The 22,900-nt window shown below is 38.7% G+C and overlaps 1 protein-coding gene across 2 annotated transcripts in view; it reads left to right on the top strand.

The window, feature by feature from the left end:
• Nucleotides 1-22,900, top strand: part of LOC149153845 (CMP-sialic acid transporter 5-like) — a 187,849-nt gene that overhangs the window by 23,574 nt on the left and 141,375 nt on the right. For both annotated transcript variants that reach the window (XM_089441421.1, XM_089441420.1), the window contains one exon: nt 11,737-11,853. In XM_089441421.1, coding sequence (XP_089297547.1) covers nt 11,737-11,853 — 117 coding nt within the window. The remainder of the gene's footprint in view (nt 1-11,736; nt 11,854-22,900) is intronic.

The following is a 22,900-nucleotide window of genomic DNA, read 5'->3' as shown; positions in this document are numbered from 1 at the left end:
ATGTCTGCTCCAACAAGAGACCTATAGCAGCTCAACAAGTCTTCAATAAGGCTGCTTCAACAAGGGTCTCAGGTCTCCACAACAATTCTTCTCCAACAGTGTCTTCAAGTCTGAACATAAACTCTTCAACAACTACTCCAATGATGGCTTCAAGGTCTTCAACTCTGTTCCAAAGAATACAAGGGGGGCTGCTTCAAAAGGTAAGTACAAGACTGCACAGGATTCTTCTTTAATTCTCCTTCAACAAGGCATCCAAAGAGAGCTCCAACAGTGGTCTTAAGTTTGCTCCAAGTCTTATCTTATTCCAATCCAAATCTGCTCTCAAAATAGGGTTGAATACTGCTCTAAGATAGGGCCGAGATATTCCACAAAGGGGACTGAGGTCTGTGCCCTATCACAGGTCCAAAATTGCCTTGTCACAGGTCTCCACAGGGCTGAAAATTGCAGAGGTCGACTCCTTGCCTTAGGGCTGATCTACAAGAGCTTGATATCTAGTCTTCCACAAGGCTTAAGGTCACAAGGAGGCTGAAACTTCTACACAAAAGGAAGCAAATCCAGCACAAAAGAAACTTCAAAAAGCAACCAAAAATTCTCCAAGAAAACCAGATCCATGAAACCAGGTCCAAAAGCGAATTCTTCCTCTTGCTTGCCACCAAGTTCATGAGCTATGAACGTGTTTTCTTCACCTCAGATCAAACTCATGGTCTTACTTTCCTTGGCCTAGTTGGGTGACTGAAATGAAAGAGCATAGATTCTATTTATACTTGTTTGACCATGTTTTGAATAGACACATCTCTTGGGGAGGTCGACTTATGTAGGCCAACTTGAAGAGAGACAAAAATATGATATTCTAGCTTATAAATTTGAAATCTCTCTAACGATGAGGAGTTAAGAGGCAAGTAGATACCCATTGTAAAGAGCTTGAAGTGCTATATAATCTTATGTGATTGTCTTCTTGAGCAAGTGTTCCCTTTGACATCAATAACAAGAATTCTTCCAACCAATGTTGCTTGGGAGCGGGAGCGGGAGCGAAAACGGGAGCGATTTTTTAAAAATATATATATTTTCTATATTTTTTAATTTTTGATACATATATGTCAACAAAAACATGTAGAATGATGAATTAGACATAAAAAAACATAAAAAAACATAGATTGATCATTGAACCATATCACATCAATCATCTAGAAATTATAATCGTCATCAACCATGTCCACAAGTTAGTAAAATACATATTACAACTGCAACATATTGAGTCTCGTGAATCATGATTCATCAAATTCAATCTTAAAGTTTCAACTTCAAGCTTTCAAAATTGAAAATTCAATAACATTTATCATCATTGATCACCAATGTTGTACTTGTAAGCTAAGTAACTAAGTTTAACCATTACAAGAAGTAATATCTTAGATATTTCTAAGTCCTAACTTCTAACTGTTAACATGATATGAAATGTTATAAATTTATAAAATGAAACATGAATAATGAAATGAAATGAAACAACTTTAGTCTTTCACGAAGCATCATATTCATAATTCACAATCATTACCAATGAGTTATAATTGCCAAAGCCCAACTTCAAACTTCAAATTTTCATTGTCACAGTGATATATTGTTTACAAAAAATATCATTATGATATGAAAGAGTCAAGAGTCAAGAGTCAAGGACTCAAAACTCAACAATTATGAAAACTAAAGTCTAATAGAAACTAAAAAAGACAAGTAAACTGTAAATCTACCTGTGGCCCTTGCCACGAGAGTCTCCAGGAGTATGAGCAGGTCGTGGTGGTCTTCTAGGAGTCTCCCGCATTGACCGACGACCAGAACTAGAACCTCCACATGAGGGTGTAGATGGAGGCGGCGATAGCAAAGGAACAAGACTTGGACCTCGAGCACTGCCACTGGATGGTGGAGGTGGAGGTGGCATGGCTGCTGCAGCTGCTTCATCTTCATCCCTTACAAGTTCCTCTTCCAGTTCTTCAAGATGTACAATGCCATCCTCCAAATTGTCATCCTCTGGGTGATTGTCCCAAATTTTATATGTGGGATCCTCATAAGCCTGATCACAGTAATGACTCAACAACCTCAAATTGTAGTGCACATAAACCAAGCTTTCTGCTCGGTTTTCATTGAGTTTGTTTCTTTTCACATTATGTATGTAGCTGTAGGTGCTCCAACACCTCTTTGCAGAAGAAGTATTTACAACCTGTGAAAGAACCTTTTTTGCCAATTTTGGCAAAAGTCCCTGGCCGCCATATGTTTCCCACCATGTGAGAGTATCAAATCTATCTCTGTCGTCCATTGCATGGAAGTTACCATACAAACCAGTGCCACTGAAGTATCTGCCTATTTCAAGGCGCACAGCTGCACATTCCTCCCTGTCAGGTACCAACTTTTCTAATGCTTCCAAATATCCTCTAGTTATCTCTGCATCTAAATGGGGTTTGGTCCTAACCCCACCTGCTGGTGTAGGTTGGCCCAACCAAGATGTAGAGTAGTATTTTGGCGTAAGGATATATGCCAAGTAATGTAGTGGAAGATTAAGTCTATTCCACCGTTCACACACACAATCATGAATCAGATTGTACAAGTCGGGATCTCCGATATGAACAATATCTTTTATTTCCCCCAACATGGTATCCATCTGCTCATACACCTTGCCAATCACTGGTTTGTCTGTATCTGCAAACCGAATCATGTGATAAATGGGCTTGGTGAAATCCAATACTTGCCTCACACTTGTCCAAAACTGACCATCCAGAGCGGCCTCCTCCACCAGTTCAAAACCTCGCCTGTCAGCTGGATTTGTAGCCCTTTCCTTTAATACCTGCCAATGTGGACTTGATACCATGCTAGCCAATGACTCTCTTACCTTCAAAAGGCCCCTGAAGGTGAGGTAATAGCTACCAAATCTGGTCTTTGCAATCTTCAACAACTCCAATCTCGAGTGACTGCGGAAAAGGCCATGGGAATTGGTATGATTTGTAATAAATTTTATTATTTGTTTGCCTTTCTTGTAAAAATCACCAATCCATTGGTATTGTGCATTTTTGTTTTTGACAACATCATGCATCAAAAGGTTCAATGTGTGAACCAAACATGCAGACCAAAATATGTTGGGGTATTTATCCTCAATAATTGCTCCCGCTGCCTTACAATTAGGAGCATTATCAGTGATGACTTGGATGACATTGTATGGCCCAATACGGTCAATTGTTTCAAGTAATGCTTATGTTGATGGCGGTCCTGAACTTGTCTGAGTAATCATGTGCAGTTAGAAAGATGGGACCATTAACGGACACAACAAGAACACTTATCAATGGCTTGCCTTTTACATTTGTCCATCCATCAGATACAATGGACACCCCATGGTCAGTCCAAGAACTTGTCATTCTATTCAAAGAATGTGATATTTTTGCTTTTTCATGATCAAGGCCAACGGTTCTTGCCTTGTCATACCCAGGGCTCTTGTATCCTTTAGGGGCATCATTTATGGCAGAAACCATTTTGTGCCAATAAGCTGAGCGAAGAACATTGAATGGTATCCCACATGCATAGGGAAACCTGTAAACCTTTGAATCCACATCATTCCTACACCCCTCATCAAGGAAATCTGATATGGTTCTATGCCTTAAAGATGATGACCCCTTGCCTCCATATCCACTGCCTTGGGAGGATGCTGAAGGAGTTCTTTGTGATTGTGAGCTTGGTTCAAAGAAACCCCTTGATTTTTTTGATTTGTATTGGGCTTCCTCCTCTTCCCTTATGTATTTGGCTCTATCCGCTGCTGACACCGCTGGACAAGTTTTGATTCCTATTTGTTTGTCTCCATCCCATGGCCTTTTCCTGCAGAGGTGTCTTCTAGCACGGGTATATGAACCTGTGTAATCATAGTTGCAATGGGGGCAATGAAATTGAGTGGTTCCACCCCCTCTCCCTGTTTCAGCCCTGTTAACATATTTCCACAATGGGGTTTGGTCTTGTTTAGTTTTTTGAGGGTCATGTTCACCCTCCTCCAACGCCTCCTCACCGGGGTTTTCATCAATTCGACTTTCTCCAGTTTCTTCATCCCCCTCTTCAGTTTGGCCCCTCCGTTTCCTACTCTCCAGCACCATAATAACCATAAAAGGGACCAAGAAGAGGAAAATGCCAAGAAATATAGCTAGGTCCATGGTGTTTGATGTTTGTAGGGTTTTGAATCTGCAAATTAATTTAATTTATTGGGATTAATTAATTTAATTTATTAATTTAATTTAAATTCATGATTTTAAATCTAAATAAACTAAATAAACTAAATTAAATTAACTAAATTACTACCTAACTAAATTAAACTAACTAAACTAACTAAATCACTAAGTTACTTACCTCTTTGCAGGCTTGCTCCTCGCTCCTCGGTGCTTGCTCCTCGCTTCTCCTTGCTCCTTTGCTCTTGCTCTCCAAGAAACTCAACTCAATGAAGTGATAATGAAATTTTTTTAGGCCCATTGGGCTTTTAAAACAATTTTTTTTGTTTTTTATTTTTTATTATTATTATTTTTAATTTAATTTAATTTAATTTTATTATTTTACTATTATTATTTTTTTTCCCGGGTCCGCAGAATTTTTTTTCCGCCAGATCGCTCCCGGCACCGCTCGAAACGCTCTTGGAGTGATTTTTTAATGTTCGGGAGCGATAGGGAGCGATCGCTCTTCGATCGCTCCCGGGCTTAAAATTTTGCTTCGGGAGCGACGGAGCGATCGCTCCCTACAGCGATCCCGAAAATGGTAGGGAGCGGAATTTTTTTTTTCGGGAGCGCGCTCCTGAAAATCGCTCCCATCCGGGAGCGATTTCGGAAGCGCGCTCCCGAGGCGCTCCCACCCGGAGCACGATTTGGGAGCAGGTTCAGGGGGGGGGTGCGCTCCCCCGCAACTCTGCTTCCAACAGAATGTCCCCTTCCTTCATGGGCTGAGGCTGAGTCCTTCCAACTCTCAACTGCCTCTTAATACACACTATCCAACTGTTCCTTTAGTGGACGGTCCACACAACCTTCCCTTGGTTGTGGCACCTACTCAAACTTGTGTAAGCCTTTACACTCGTTGTAGTTGTACTTGCTCTCGCATCCACCACAGAACCTTACCAACTCTTAAGTAGCCCTAGGGTCATTTCTTTAAGCCCTGACTTCCTTAGTATTTTTGTTGTGGTCTACCCAGGGCTTTCCCAACCGTCTTAAACCCTTGGTCTATGGTTTGTTAGCATAGAGAAACCACAAGGTTATGGCCTGTTTACCTGCACAAAAGACACAACAACCTGTCGAAGCCTTTGACTTCCCTTTACTAGTTGTGAACTGCTCTTCCTAGGTTGCGGATGGTCTCTTCTAGTTTGCAGTCACTCCCAGGATCTCGACCTCTTGTTCCACAAACCTCGACCCCTTTACCTTTGTTGTGAATTGCCACCAGCATTGCGGCTAGGGCACAACCCTCAGCCGTGCTTTTTTCTTCTGAAATGTGCAGCCACATAGGCCCTAAACTCGTTAACATCAATCTCGACAATCTTATTTTCCCAATGACCTTTCCAACAGACCTTCCACAACGGCTTGGATGGCTTCCTTTGACTGTGATTTCCTTCCAGTAGTCACCAAAACAATGAGTGGTTACTCTAGACAAGATCCGACCTATCCTTTGGCCTCTTATCTCCTTCGGCTAGGGCACTTCCTTTAGCCTAGCCTTTCCTTGATCTTTTCACCTGCAAGCAACACCAAAACACAAACCCAAAAGTCTCCTTATCTAGCATCATCCTTCTTGCCTCAGGAGATCCAAAAACCTTGGCCCTTTTCACCATAGAAAAGATGCCCTAAAAGAAGACCCCGTTGCCTTAAATGCAGGTTTGCGATTTCCCCATCAAGAAGAATGCTACATTATTCTTTTCTTCATGATTTCCTTTAAGCCTCTCCATTGGATTCTTATTTATATTTTTCCACAGGGTGCAATATCATGGGTCATCAGAATACCATGGATCTATACCATGAGTTATCACTATAGCATAGGTATAAATCCACACACTCATAAAATATCATCTTATTAGCGTTTCTCTCTCACAAGCCTAGCACCAAGGGGCAAGTGAGAGTACCTGCTAATGCTACCAAATTTCAATACTCTTTTTTAGTGTTAATTTGGCAGCTCAGGGACAAATTCCCTCCATTGGACAATCTTCCTTATCAAGGAAGACCACTCCTAGCCCATGGGAGAATTTAATTTGGTTGAGGAAAATTACAATTTTAATACGGAAACCCACATGTGCACAAAAGGACATGTCGGCCCAAAGGAGAAACTGGACACCCTTGGATGGCTATAAATACAAGTAAAGTGACCCTCATTTGGAGATCATCATCAAGCATTCTTCTTTTCTCTTTTTTAGTTTTGGCTCGCACATGTCTCAAATTGGTTCTTGGGGAATTCATTCGCATAGGTCCGAAATTGCAGGTTCGAGCTCGCATGTGCAAATTCAGGTTTTTGGTTCGCAACCCCACGGTTGTCACGAGAAATTTTCAACGATAGCCGCATGCACATAAGCCTATCTGTGTGGCCAAAACGCTTCAACCGCACGCAGAAGCACTTGCTCTGTGCGACCGAGACTTAAGGTTTCTGGGTACAATTGACTGCATATTTCGATAGTTGGCCATTGACGATGACAGTTGACCGTAGGCTTCTGAATCATGATTTTGATTAGTAGTGTTGTTGGGTTCATCTGTTGGATATTTTTTGGTTGACTTTACTGGATAGTTTTGTGGTTGAAGATCTGGATCATTGTACTCTCTATTGAACATTATGTGACAATCTAATAAGAAGAATAATTTGAAAGGGTTTTCCCCCTTGTGGGGTTTTGCCCTGGTCTCTGACCAATCTTGGTGTCTCTATGTGTGAATGATTTTCTTCTATTGTTCCTTTATGTTCCGCTGCATTGATGATGATATTGTTCTTTCTACATAATTGCATATGATGTAATAATGTTATAATGCTGTGGGGTGAATTCAATGTGTAAATGATGAAATGCAATTATCTAAAGCAAAGAACAATATAGCCCTAGAAAAATTTACACTTAGCGAGGGAGGTACTTCCATTCCCTAGAAGTCACTCTATTTCCCACGCTGGAACACAATCCTCTTCCACATCTACTCTCCAACACTCATTATAAGGTTCTTCTTCCATTACTGAAGCAAAAACTGCTGTAAGAGATGAATCCTTCTTGGAAGTTACCTTGCTACTAGAAACATCATGCTTCTCCTTATCCCGCATGGCCTTTAAACCAAACCCTGATACCATCTTGTTAGTTTTGGAAGACTCTTTTCTTCCATTTGAAGACACACTCTTCCGGGGTTGCTGGCTCTCCCTCTGAATCTACAAACTTCGCCTGAAACCCGACTCCCTCTGAGTCTCTGGAAACTTCTTCTTTGTCTCTGTTAGGTCCTTACATAACTGTCAAATTTGCAATAACACTTAAAGACTGTTGCCATCTGCAAACAGTCACCTCAACTCCTTGTTAGAGCTGCCACCCATGCAATCTCTGATCCAGTTGCTCTACAAAGTGCTTTGATACCATGTTAGAATTCCATGTACCCTAGGTTTGGGCTATGGTTTGGAAGTTTCACAAAAGAGAAAACATAAACACACTGAAAGGCCTAACTTTAAAAACAACTCGCACAACAGAAAATACAACAACAATTAGATTATACACAAAACACACAATTTAATGCCCAAAACTAAAATCTTATTAGTCCTTTAACAAGAAATACAAGGGCTCTTGAAGTCCATGTACAAAAATGCCAAGATACAAGACAAATGTCCCTTGTCTTCTTGGGCTGAGGTTGAGTCCTTCCAACTCTCAACTAGCCCTCAACCCACACTATCTAGTTGTTCCTTTAGTGGACTATCCACACAACCTTCCCTTGGTTGTGGAACCTGCTCAAACCTATGTAACCCTTTACACCTACTATAGCTGTCCTTGCTCCAACCTCTACCAAAAAACTTTACTAGCTCTCAACTAGCCCTTGGCTCATTCTTTTAAGCCTCGACCTCCTTAGTATTTTTGTTGTGGTCTACCTAGGGCTTTCCCAACCCTCTTAGACCCTTGGTCTAAAGTTTGTTAGCACAAAGAAACCACAAGGTTACAACCTAAGTCACATGACATGAGGATACAGAGGACACATAAATGAGTATTCGACACAAAGACCCCAAAAACAAGACACAAGGGGACACGATATATATATATATATATATATATATATATATATATATATATAGTGCCTGATGCATATTTTTTAGAAATTAGAACATCTACATGTATGAATCATGATGATATCTATTTATTAATTTAGTAATTTAGTATTTACAATTTTAGAATTTTAGAACTAGTTAGTTTATTAATCATTACATCAATGATGTTCATAGTTCAATGTTCATTGTTCATTTTAATAACAATTTCTCAAGCACATAAGAAACTAGAAATTTAGTAATATCATGATTGATAAAATAAAACTAGAAATTTAGAAGTAGAACTTAGATATTAAAACCATATATTGCAGATTTTTCATTAAGTCATCAAAAGCAAAATGTATTACGTAGATACTAGATATCAAAATCAAAATGTATTATGTAGATATTAAAATCAAAATGTATTACACCAATGTGAACCCATGGGCCACGATTAAGTATGTAGCGTCTACATCTGTTTTACTAGGTGAAAATCTGCCCACAAATCCCTCCATCCGCCTAAGAATCGATGATAGTCGCATGCTCAACAGTATTCCTCTCACGGACAGACATGAAATTGACAGAAAAAATGAAAAAAAATCAAGACGCGATGCTTTTTACTTTGGGTTTTTAGTGGGACACGTATCCTAAAATCAGGACACATTAGGGCATGAGTTCAACATAGCCCAAACATGTCTCCTGCTTTTAGGACATGTTGAAAAACATGTCAGACATGTTTGATGGGTCTTGTCGTGTTTGACACGTGGGATACGGGACACAGGGCCCCCTAAGGGCCATGTCTTGTGACTTAGGTTACGACCTGTTTACTTGCACAGGAGACACAACAACCTGTCCAACCCCCTGGCCTCCCTTTACTAAATTTAGAATGCTATCCATAGGCTGTGGATGGTCTCTTCTAGTTTGTGGTCACCCCACAAGTCCTCGGCCTCTTGTTCCACAAACCTCGACCTCTTACCTCTGCTATGAGTTACCATGAGCCCTGCGGCCATGGCACAAACCTCGACCCTCCCTTTTCCTTCTGTGATCTGCAGCCTTACATAGGCCCTAAACTCGTCAGCAACAATTCCGACAGCCTTCTTTTCCCAATGACCTGTCTAAGAGACCTTCCACAGAGGCTTGGATGGCTTCCTTTGATTGCGATTTCCTTCCAACAGTCACCAAAATAGCCAACGATTAGTGTGGACAAGATCTGGCCTATCCTTTGGTCTCTTATCTCCTGCGGCTAGGGCACTTCCTTTAGCCCAACCTTTCCTTGACCTTTTCACCTACAAGCAACACCAAAACACAAACCCAAAATTCTCCTAATCTAGCATCATCCTTCTTGTTGAGAAATCTAGGGGCAACAACATAAGGTGATTTCTTTGAAATGATAATTGTTTGTGATGTATTTTTACTTTACTTAGTTAGCTTCTTCTTGCTCTTGTTATTATTAGTGTTTCTTTCATCAAACAACTACCAAACCATAAAGAATAATGAGACAAAAAACACAAGATATAGGCGATCAGCCAGGGCCAAAACCTCTCCATCTTGAGAGGAAAACCCACGAGAATTCTTCTTCTTATAGAATCTTCAATTGACGAATTCCAATACCTAGACCCTTGACCAAATGACCCCTCCAAGACCAAGTCACAGTTCTTCTTGACTTCTAGTAAAGTCAACCCAAGTCTCCTTGCTTCAAATCTGTCTTCTTATCATAAATTCGGACCTGCACCTTGACTGTGATTTTTGGCTCTTCCTGCAGTAACCCTAGCTTGTACGTGTGGCAGAATCATGGTGAAGACAACTTCTCTTCTCCTTCGCTTGGGCAGAAGTTTCTTCTCCATCAACTCAGCTTGCATATTAGTGCTTCTTCCATCCTTCATTTGGTTCCTTAACTGACTGTCATTCTGCCCTAACTACAACTCGCACGTGTGAGAGATTACCCAAGAACAGACTTCTGAAAATACTCCTTTTTCCTCGATTTGTCTTCTCCTTTCTTCGCTATGTTCTGCACTTTTGATCGAGCTTCTTGTGATGAGATCGATGCTTGATTGATGCCCTTTGGAATGAGGCTGAATGCCTCTATATATAGGCTTCCTTGGCAGCCCTAATAGGCCGACATCATCTTCTAGAGAGGCTGACTTGCTTCGTTGTACTTGACAAGGTCTTGGAGGGTCATTCTGACACTATTATGACTCAAATAATTTTCTTTACAATATGTAACATGCCCAAGAAGGGTCATTCATACATGACAAAGACTCCCTAGACTTGTAGACTCAATGACAAGCCCTAGAAGCTCTCAATGGGAGCTTAATCTAAAAATAAATTTCCCTTCAGCATGAAACCCATGCCTCAAGATCAATAACAATAAATTTATTTTTGTCATTACATCAAATACATAAAATCATGATTACATATGCCATTATGAAGACCGAAACTAGTTACATATTTCTACACTTCTTGCCTTAGGAGATCCAAAAACCTTGTCCCTTTTCACCATAGAAAAGATGCCCTAAAAGAAAACCTTGCTGCCTTAAATGCAGGTCTGCGATTTTTCCATCAAGAAGAATGCTACATTATTCTCCTCCCTATGATTTCCTTTAAGCCTCTCCATTGACTTCTTATATTTTTCCACAGGGTGCAATACCATGGGTTATCAGAATACCATGGATCTTTACCAAAGGTCATCAAAATACCATGGGTCTTAACCCACACACATAAAATCTCATCTTATGAGCATTTCTCTCTCACAAGCCTAGCACCAAGGGTGAGAATACCTCTTGATGCTACCAATTTCAACATTAAAAACCTTTGTTTGATTTTGACATTAAAGTCTGTAGTCAACACATAAAGTGGGATTATCATGAGAATATATATAATTCTTCAACCTTTATATGTTCTGTAAGTTTTGCAGCCTTGCAGAATGCTACTGCTAATTTTATAATGCAAAAGACAACTTAAAAATCATTGTCAGACTTTGGAAAGAGATCACAAATTGATGTTCTTTCTTCAAATTTATACACATTTTTAAATAATTGCTACGTGTAATTGTTGTGATAAAGGAGTTCTATAGCATAACGAACAAGAGTTTGCAGTGTTCATTTGCACAGTTTTGTGGCTAGCAAAAAGCTTTTGTAGTCTCACCTGGTTTACCTTGTCATATAACTTTCACATTGTCATAAGGTCTTATGTGTATTTACCATGTTAAAATGACACCACTTATTGTCTTGGTATTACAAGTGGACCTCTCTACTTGTCCTCGTACCATATTTGAACATCTCTCTTTGTTTTATGGTGCACAGTTTTTCCTATTGTTATTTCTACCTATTTGTAATCTACTTTTTCATTAATTTATTATCCAACTGCAGGAATTGTAATTAATTGTTCTGGCATGTGGCTTTTGCATTTAAAATCATATTCTGTCAGTATCTTTGCATTTCTGTAGGGAACTTGAAAGTATCTTATGTTCTCTTTGTTGGTCCCTAACATTAATATTTATGCTGATTGCAGCCAATTCTGGTTTACATGTCTAAAGTTGATGGCAAGTTCAATTTTAGTCCTGTGAGTGTTAATTTCCTCACAGAGGCAGCAAAAGTTCTGTTTGCCATTATCATGCTCCTGTTCCAGGTTAATACCATTCATTGCTCAAATTTGCTGTCTACAAATTTTACAACATTCATTTTTATGACAATTAATTAGCTAAAATCTTTGTTTGTCATTAGTTGGTATTATGCATAGAATTGATTTTCCTGTTGTATGGATTTAATTTGGTGTGAAATTAAATGTATATAAATGCTGCTCTATTGCTGATGTTGTAGCAGAATTTTGTGTTTACTATCTTATATTTAGTTATTGAATATTTCTATATATTAGATTTTGTTTTACTCTGTGTAGCCCTTCGACACATTCGTTTTCATTGGTGGTATATCGAATTACTAACTATAATTTCATTCTTTTAGTTTTACGTTGTTTTTCTATTTCATAAATAACATCTTGTGTTTCTATTTTGCAAAAAATGTCTCATTACTTATGGAATATAGTCAATTGTGATAAGAGGCTTCTACACCCTCTTGATTTTCAGCTGCTATAGAGAAGGTTGTTGCTCCTTTTTCAATGTCTAGACTGTCAAAGATATGAAGTAATTCATAAAGTAGGCAATTGAGTACAGAGATAAAAGGAATGCTATAGGATTTGATGCCCTTCATATTTCTAACCAGCTGTTTGAGACATTGGTCAATGCTTGGGTAGGTTTTTGTGAGAAGGTTACCCTCACTTCCCACATTTATAGAAAGGATTTAAATCACAGGCTTTCTCGATGAAAGGAGATATATAGAATTACTGAAGAGCTAACATCTTCAAATATTGATCACCATGTATATGGAAACTTAAAGAGAACTATTTAATATGGGTGTGATTTATAGGTGAGGTGACAAGGGAGTAATTAGATTCCAAATAGGTGTAGTTCAACACATATTGCAACGCTTCAAAATGGCAATTAATTATATCACTAAGGCTCATTAAAATTTTGTTTTGATACCCACAGCTAGAGACTAATTGAGTTGAGTTTTGATTGGTTTGTAAATATACAAATAATATATTGTATGTGTTTGGATTTAGTGGAAAAATCATGAGCTTTTAAATAGAAGATAACAGCCAAGACATATATTTGAGCATACATTGAATTTGATATTTAAAAAAAAAATGAGTATGACATGTTGTAGTCATGACTCATGACTCAAACTTTATTTTGTAGAAAGTTTTGCATTCCACTCTTGAATATGATGCTTTTTTAAAGCACATATTGAAAAGAAGACTATATTTCACACTAAACTGTATTAATTTCAGATTGCTTCCGGATACATATTGTACAAATTTTGTTCCAAAATTATACCGTCGAGGATAAGAATTATCCTTCAATCAAAAGTAGTCCAACCTGAAAATGGGTTGCCCGTCTAAAAGTGATGAAACTATCTGTTACATATTCCACTAAATTACCAATGCCTTTAGTGCTTTAAAGAAGTTGAAAGACTTATATGACTCACACTCAGAGCTTGAAGTAGTCCAGCTAATGATCAAACTCTTCAATCTTGAATTGAAAGATGATGATCCCCTTGCCCTAGCCTATGAAATCAGAGCTATTATGCATGATGTAGAAGCCACCAAAATTAAAATGGATGTTCCTCTCACATCTTTCGTCAAGGCACTATATCCCACATATTCTCACTATCTTGAATCATTACAAGTTAGTGGCCAACTTAAAGAGATTACTTTTGACTCTCTTGTGGAGAAGTTTGTAGAAAGAGAGAAAGCTTTTGGGAAGAGAAAGACTATTGCTCAGTCTTTTGAAGAATCTATGTGCCTTGCACAAAAAGAAAAGAATTGGGCACAATATTTTTCTAGAGGAAGAGGTGGCAAAAGAGGACATGGAAAGAAGAATAACAAAGGTAGGGGGACAAACATTACCAAGGAGTAAGACCTGATCTTCATTGTATACACTGCAAAAAAATGGACATGATGCATCCACATGCAAGCTCTCTTGGGACAAAATCAAACAAGAAAGAAATGAAGAGAAAGGTAAAACACTAGATCCAGGGAAAGGTAAAGCACCTGAATCTGCTCATTATATTGTGGCACATTGCAATATTGGAGTAACTGAAGACTTGTTTAATACTTCATTTGCTTCATGGAAAGATGCATGGTTGCTTGACACAAGTGCAACCTACCACATGACCTTTCGAAAAGATTTCTTTGAAGATTTTAGTGACAATGTAGATGGAGCATTCTACTTTGCAGACAAGTCAAAACTCAAGCCATCTGGACTTGGTACCATTAGGCTCAAACTGCTTGGACTCCCTGAGATTCTTCTGCATGATGTTCTCTACCTCACAGAGTTGCGGAGAAACTTCTTGTCCTTGGTTCACATCCCTAGCAAGGACATTCCATTTCCATGTTTGTTGGCAAAGTTGAAGTGAGAAAAGCACCAGACAACTCACTTGTCCCGACGGGAATAGAAGAAAAAGGATTCTTGAAGCTGCAAGGAACATCTGCTCGTGCACAAAACTATGCATACAACTCTCAGTATAATGAAGGCACCTTGCCATCTAGTCTCTTATGTCATGCTAGATTTGGACATCTGAACTATGACAATCTTTGTTTATTAAAGAGAAATGGTGTTATTGGTTTGCCAACCATTCCTAGGAAACTGAAGCAATGTGATGCTTGTATCTTAGGAAAACATAGCAAACAACCATTTCATGATTCTCTTTCCAAAGCACGTAGAAAGCTTGAACTAATTCATTCTGACTTATGTGGGCCTGTGCTTGCTCCTTTCGTAAATGGAAATAAATATATGAGGACTACACTAGAATGTGTTGGGTATATCTGTTGAAGAATAAATCTGAAGCTTTTGAAACTTTCAAAAACTTTCATGCATGGATTCAAAACGATACACAATCTCATATTGGCTCTATTCGTATTGATAATGGAAAAGAATATACTTCAAATGAATTTGAAAACTATCTTCGCCAACATGGGATTCAACATCAAACAACAATGCCTTATAATCCTCAACAGAATGGTGTAGCTGAAAGAATGAATAGGACAATCTTAAATATGGTTTGTTCAATGATGTTTTTCAAAATGTTAAGCTGATGTTTTGGGTTGATGCAGTTCTATGTGCAGTGTATATTAAAAACAAATGTCCATCTCATGCTCTAAAAAACAAGACTCCTTATGAAATGTGGTATGGCCACATTCCTTCGGTAAGGCATCTCAGGGTTTTTGGTTCCACCTGCTATGCCTTGATTCCTAAGGAACAAAGAAACAAACTTGGTGCAAGGAGTCGAAAGTGTATCTTCTTGGGGTACTTAGATACCTCCAAAGCATATTGTCTCTATGATGAAGTAAATAAGAAGTTTATATTGTCTAGAGATGTGATTTTTCTTGAATCTTCTAAGATTGACAATGTTGTTGAGCGACAGCTTGATCGCTTGGATAGATTCAAACATGCAAAATCTTTTCAGGAATTTGATAATGAAATTCCACATCTTGAAGGGGGGGTCCCTATCTTGGATCAATTTGTGGAATCTCCTTTTGAAGCACTCTCTCCCCCTCATGAAGCTCCAACTTCTTCAGATCAAGAAGGCACTTTGATTGATGTGATTGAGAGAATTGGAAGGCTAAATCTTGATTTAGCTCCATCTCAGTGAATAGAACAACTCGAGCCATCTCAGAAAGGTACTCCAAAGTGGCTCTCTAAGACACTTAAAAGTGTTCATTCTGACGAGGTTGGAAAGATAGGAACGAGAAGTTATACTAGACAGAATGGAGGTGATGTAGATGATTCCGATTCAATTGTTGATATAGATGTTTCTTATGATTGTGAATTAAATTTGTCTAATAATTTCAAGCCAATTCCTTTAAAGAAGCTGCTTCTCATGATGAATGGAAAGAAGCAATGTAGAAAGAGTATGATGCTCTTATAAAGAATGGAACTTGGAAGTTGGTGGACCCTCCATTTGGAACCAAACTGATTGGCTACAAGTGGGTCTTCAAGAACAAGTATAAATCAGATGGCTCACTTGACAAGCACAAAGCAAGGTTCATGGAAAAAGGATTTGCACAGAAAGAAGGGGTCGATTATGAGGAGACTTTTCTCCCACAACAAAATGGGCTACCATTCGAACTCTCTTTGCCTTGGCAGCTCAAAATGGATGGATGTCCCTCAAATGGATGTAAACATGCTTTCTTGAATGGAGATCTGAAAGAAAATGTTTTTATGTCTCAACCAGAAGGATTTGTTGTGAAGGGACAAGAGCACAAAGTATGTAAGCTTATTAAATCCTTGTATGGCCTCAAACAAGCATTAGAAGTCTCGTATGAGAAATTGACTAAGCATTGTCTGAAACTAAATTTCAAACACTTTGGTCTTGATGATGCAACTTTATTTGTCAAGAAAGCTGGCAAAATTGTTGTCTATCTTGTGTATGTAGATGATCTACTGATGACAAGGAACAATGAAAACTATATTGCATCCATAAAGAAAGAATTGAGGAAATGATTTGAGATGAAAAATTTGGGATATGTTCAGGTATTGAAGTAACCCAACATTAGAAATTTATATTCCTCTCAAAGAATGTACATTGGAGATTTGTTGAACAAATTTGGCACAACTGAATACAATCCTTTGTCCACTCCAATGGAACAAAATTTAAAGCTCACATCCAAAGAAGGAAATGAATTTAAAGATGCAACTAAGTACAAACAACTCGTAGGAAGTCTTAACTACCTCACTACTACCAGACAAGACATTTCATTCGTTGCTTGAATTCTTTCTAGGTTTATGCAAAAACCTTGCGAGGGTCATTGGTCTACTGCAAAAAGAGTTCTAAGGTACTTGAAGGAAACTCAAGACTTTGGATTCAAATATACACAGGGGGATAACTTTAGCTTGATTGGATACTTCAGGTTGTGTTATGAGTCCTGGATCAGGCACTATCTCCTGGAGGTCACACAAACAATCAATTTCAGTAGATTCTACAACAGAGGCAGAATATGTGGCAGTTGTAGAAGCAACCAAGGAGATTGTGTGGCTCAAGAAAATTCTTGAAGATTTGCAGGAGAAACAAGTGCACTCTACTCTTTTAATTGACAATACTTCTGCAATAAAATTGGCCAAGAATCCAAAGGTCCATGATCGAACCAGTGTTTTTAAAACCGGAACCGGTGACCGAACCGGTCCACCTAATGAACCGGTTTACCGACCGGAACCGGTCTAACCGGGACTGGTTTGGTCTAAACGAACCGGTTTTTAAAAAATACATTAAATAATTAATTTTTAATGAAACAAAACTATTTTTAAGATGTAAAACCATGATTCCAAGCCAATAGAGACAAAATATGCAAAGTTTGCTCATTTATATACCATGCAAAGGTGAATATATCAAAATGGCACCGAGTGCAATACATATCATCGACAAAATAGCACCGAGTGCATTTAAATTGATAATCATAACATGTTAGTGGTCCCACGATGTTGTTAGTCTATTGATAATTGCCTCTATACCTACTTTAAAACACATCATGAAAATTTTAATGCATTCCTCCTATTTTCTTTCATACATTTCCTTTGCGACTTCTAGCATATGTGCATTGTTAGAAGTTCTGTGTTTGTTTTCTGATCATTCTAATATATATTTGTATCGGATCTTGATGATCACGCCTTGTGTGGGAATTTCACTATCTTCTGAGAATCTGGTTTTCTTCACAGGCCTTGTGTCTGCACCTGGTTTTGCATATTGAACTTTATACAACTGTTTCAATGATATGCGTCTACCCAACTATTGCAATGATATATACTTTACACAACTGCTTTGTGTGGTTCCTATGTCATCCCAATATTGTTGTTAGGAGCTTTCCAACACATCTAAGCATACAAAAGGAAAAAAAGCTTCTCTAAACTGGACAGCCTGTGTAGAATTCATTAGGCAGTTAGAGAATGACAAGTTATATTTGAAAGAGTAGGTCAGATCAAAGCATACACCTCAGCAAGGCAGGCTTTTAGTAGCCAAATTGCAGAGGGAAACTTACCCATGGGAATTGTTTGGAGGAGGAATCTCTCCTTTAAAAGTTGATCTGGATAGCCATTATTAACTAAGTCTTGACACATTGGTGTGCATGAGATCACAGAGCCAAGGAATGTAGAATTATCCATTGTCCATAAACCGGCCGGTTTAGGACGGAACCGGCCGGTTAGCAATAAACCGGCCGGTTCCGCCCTAAACCGGCCGGTTTTTACCGGTTAGGGCATATTTTCGGGCAAATGCTGCTGTAAACCGGGTTTTTCCACCGGTTCCGACCGGCCAGCCTTCCAACCGGCCGGTTAGGCCGGTAACCGGTTTTTTCCACCGGTTTTGAAAACTATGGATCGAACCAAGCATATCAATACAAAGTATCATTTGGTTCGACATCATGTTGAGGCCAAGACTACTCACCTGTGCCATTGTTCCACAAATGAGTAGATTGCGAACATCTTCACCAAAGCGCTTGGAAGAGAAAATTTTGAAAGATTCAGAATGATTCTTGGACTTACAAACACCCGTTCAGATTAAGGGGGAGAATGTTGACACCTAATCCTTTGGGGTTGGGAAAATATATTGTAAATATGTAAATATAAAATAGGAAGATGAAGGACATTGGAATGTGAATCCCAAGGGTCTCTCTCTCCTATGTGTATATATTAATGTTCCTCTCAATAGAAAATTCAATTCGTGGAGTTACCATAATACCTGGCCTGACATATTCAACTAGTTCTACATAATGATGATAAATTGAGAAACACACAAGAAATTAAAACCATAAACTGCAGTTTTCTCATTAAGTCATCAAAATCAAAATGTATTGCATCGACACTGACACATCAAGTCACTGCTACTATAGGTGGAAATGCCAATGGAAAATACAAAACAGGATAGATACTAGAACCGTATTCCAGCTGCTCTTGATTGAGCCTTGATTGCTGTGATATGAAAAACAGACTGCTGTAAGAAAAACAAATTGCTGTAGGAAAAACACATCGCTGTAGGAAAAACACATTGCTGTAGCAAAAATAAAAAAATATGGATGGCAAATCCACTTACCAACACTTTGAATCTCCTCTAACGCTCATTACTCTCCCTTATTCGTACTCCAAATCCTTCCACAGCTCCAAAAACTCAACCGAATGAGTGAAATATAAAGGTGGAAACATGTTTTAAACTGCGTGGGCGTCACTTTTCCATGGATGTGTCAGAAAACCATGACACCTGTATGGCTGGTGTTCGACACGAGTTTGACCCATGCTAGCATACCGGACACAAGTCAAACTGTGTCATGCTAGTGTTGTGTTTGACACAAAGATTACGTGACGCAAGGGGAGGTAGGGATGTGTTAGCTAACTTAGCTTCAAGCTTGTTTGAGTAGGTGTTGCTGTTCACTTTGAATCTGCTATATTTAGTCCTTTTAGTTTTTACTCCCTGTACATGGTTTGGGACATAAGCAAGCCCATCACACTTCTTCTTTTAAGCTGTTGTTGATCAGGGCAAAACCCTTTAAAATTTTTGTCAATTAGTTGTTATATAAGCTGGTTCTGAAACATGTTTTTCAAGGTGCATAAATAGTGGTTTCATCCTAGGCAGGCCTTGTTGTAAGCAAGGGTGTCTTCTTACCAAGGGATATCTTTCATTTCAAGGCTGGGCACTGCTACATTCTGACCAGAGGAGGACACAAATAACTATGTGTTACTAGATTAGTTCTGAAAACCTGGAATCTTGAAAATTGTTAAGTCTGCTGAATTCTGATGGAGATTTGAAATTCTACTTTATGCATATGATGCCTGACAAGGTCGGAAACACTCTGAAACTTCCTGCAACAATAAATTATAACATAAAATTCTCTGATATGTCTTAGAGATGTGCATGTTCTAGATCTACTATGCTTGGATGGCAACCATGCTCCCTCATGACAGTATTCCCTGACATATCTAGAAGATTCACATGCACTCTGATCGTTCCAGATTACTGAAGGGTGTTCTCCTCTTTGACAAACCACCTGACATACATTGGAAAGCTATTGTTGATGTTTGCAGCTTGGGCAGGTACTTCTGCACATGCCCAAGTGTCTAGGTGTACAAAAGTCGCCCACAATATCTTTAGAACACTTGCTCTAGGGTGAGCAAGTTGCATTTGTAACTTAGCCTAAGTTAGACTTAGAAGAGCACATAAGTATTATATTGGCTTATTGAGCTAAAGTAAACTTAGGAAAAGTAAAGTAAATTACTTTAGTGATTACGTTTTAATCTCAGCCCCTGATCTCAAGTGAGGTGAGAGAGAACACTTGCTCTAGTGTGAGCAAGTTGCACTTGTAACTTAGCCTAAGTTAGACTTAGAAGAGCACATAAGTATTATATTGGCTTATTGAGCTAAAGTAAACTCAGGAAAAGTAAAGTAAATTACTTTAGTGATTACGTTTTAATCTTAGCGCCTGATCTCAAGTGAGGTGAGTTCTAATCTTAGCCATCAACCACTTTGGAGATTAGGGTTAGGGCTATGTTGCAGGAAACGTGGTATAGGGATCCGTTTCCGTATAGAAATGGGTACGAAACACGGAAACGCGTTTGGTATGGCCGTGAAACGCGTTTCCGGCCGTACTGCCACGTTTCCTGAAACGGAAATGTGGCCAGTACGGCCGGAAACGCGTTTCAAGGCCATACGACCCACGTTTCCTCATTAACTTGTGTTTTTTTTTATTTTTTATTTTTAATTTACTTTCAGGGTATGTTAGTGACTTCTTGTTGCTTCTAGATGCGTGTCTAAAGTTATAAAAGTGAATTTTTGCCCTAGTGTTGATATGCAGTTCATCAAGAAGTTTGAGGGATATGCAGTTCATGGTAATGTTAAATTCTTAAAGTAAAAGTGATATTCTCCTTTATTTTTCATTTTCATCCTTTTACTTAAATTTTTAACATTACCATGAAATGACTCAGGATGTTTGAGAGTGGTTTTGCCCTCATTGGATTTCATATGGAGAAAGTAGAATTTTAGATCTCACTCAAAATCCAGCAGACTTATTTGTTTTTCAGGATTTTAGGATTGGAGGGATTGCAATGTCTCCATTGGATTTTATCATGTACTAGGGTATGGAACTTGTATTTAATCAAGAGAACCAACAGGGGAAACTCCCAATAATCAAGATCATGTAGGGTACTAGGGTATGAAACGTGTATTTTATCAAGAGCACTAAGGTCGTTCGACTATGTAGGAGGAGACTCCCAATACAACAGTGGTCCTTCTAAAGAATGGGATGTGGATGCAGAAAATCCTGATTTGGATCTCTCTCTTGCAGCCTTATAGTCTTTATTGTACTTGCAGCCTCATATATTAATATAAATAAAGGCTAATTTTGAGATTTGGATATATAATAAAGGTTGCTTTTGGATATTCCAATATTTTTATTTTCATTATGTGATCATTCATGAGTAAATGTGATGTAAATTAAATCTTAATGTTTAAGTGTAATAAATTATAATGTATCATTTATGCTTTATGATTGCACACACACACACACACACACACATATATATATACATTTAAATATTTTCAATATATATATATATATATATATATTCGCGTTTCCCCGTTTCCAAAATTTGGGGAGGTTGCGTTTCGTATCGCTTCCCGTTTCGGAAACTCGTACCCGTTTCCCCGTTTTGTGCAACTTAGGGTTAGGGATTTAGTTCAATGTAAAGTTATAAAAGCAAGACTAAGAAGGAGAAGGCACACCATACAACAACACAAGACTGAGAAAGGCATCTCAGTGAGGATTGTGATACTCGAAGTGTGCTGGGTTTGAGGAAGTGGGTAGCAAGGAGATCCAGATCAACCAAGGAGGGCTTGATCAAGTAGATTAGATTCAGTTTTTGTAATTATTTCCTTAGTTGGTGTTGCAAATTGGTTGTCATTGATGTCAACTTAAGCAACAACCAAAAGAAGCCCCACATTCCCTGCTCTTGTTATGGCACACAACCGTGACAATGCATGCTAGACTATCATCATTTGATATTACTCGACGACTCGTCATGTCGTTTTTAACGGTAGGCGACGTGCCATGTAACTCCTCATAGATGAGGAGATATGCCTTCTCAATGTTGAAGCCCTGAAAGTGTGGTCATGATGCCAAAAAAATGAATGATGTTTTGGTCCAAAGTTTTGGCATCAAAATTTAAGAAAAATATGTTGATCCTTGGATTAATCTTGTGGGTCATGGTTGTTACATATCTTTGACCAAGTTGGCCCTCAAAAGGAGGAATTTGCATTATGAATATAGTTGCAAAAATGAGTTATGGTTGGCTTCACAAAAAAATTGAATTTATGAATTTAATCCTTGCTTATTGGTCTGGTTGGCTAAAATTTTAAGGAGTTTTAGGGCAAGTCGGCCCCCCTTTTCACACCCCTCCATTTATATATAGAGCACTCATTGCCCTCCAAATGCATTAAAAATTTTCTGTTGCATTATCTTGTATATTCTCTTTGAGGCCAAGAGGAGGCACACAAATCTGAAGGAGGCTCAGTTTTCAGGGTTTTGTTGGGGTTTTATCGCTGTATCTTTTGTGTGGTGATATCACTAGGCTAAACCGAGTTTTTGAGGCGGTTCTGAGGCCACTCCTGCAGCAAATTCCGACCTAGTCTGAGGCCCATTTGAGGCTGCTAAGGACGTGTTACAGGACTAGTTGAATGTGCAAAAGAAGGGTTGATTCAAGCTTGTTTTGCGCCGCAGATGGTAGGGTTGTTAGGCCGCAGATGATAGCCCTATTTTGGTCATAGGAAGGAGCTGAGATTAGCCCTCTGCTAGATCTGAGTTTCAACCTGTTTAGGTCATAGAAGTAGGGCTCCTAAGGCCGAGTCTAGGTAAGAGACAAAAGACTAAGCTAGCCCCTGAAGTAGGGTTGTTTTGGTTGCAAAGGAAGGGCATCTTTGAACGCTGTTTAGCCCTGTTCGAGGCAGTGTTTGAGGGTATGTTTTAAGGTTTGATTAAGGCTTATTTGAAGGCAAAAAGGGATAGCCGAGTACAACAATTTCGGGACAAATTTGAAACTCTATAAGAAGATAAATTCAAGAGGCAGACTTAGGCCTATTTGGCA

Source organism: Pinus tabuliformis, chromosome 9 (assembly GCF_031772625.1).
Source record: "Pinus tabuliformis cultivar Carrire ecotype Pingquan chromosome 9, CPIR1, whole genome shotgun sequence".
Taxonomy (NCBI): domain Eukaryota; kingdom Viridiplantae; phylum Streptophyta; class Pinopsida; order Pinales; family Pinaceae; genus Pinus; species Pinus tabuliformis.
Note: the sequence above shows the minus strand (reverse complement) of the source record. Positions and strands in the feature narration are given on the sequence as shown.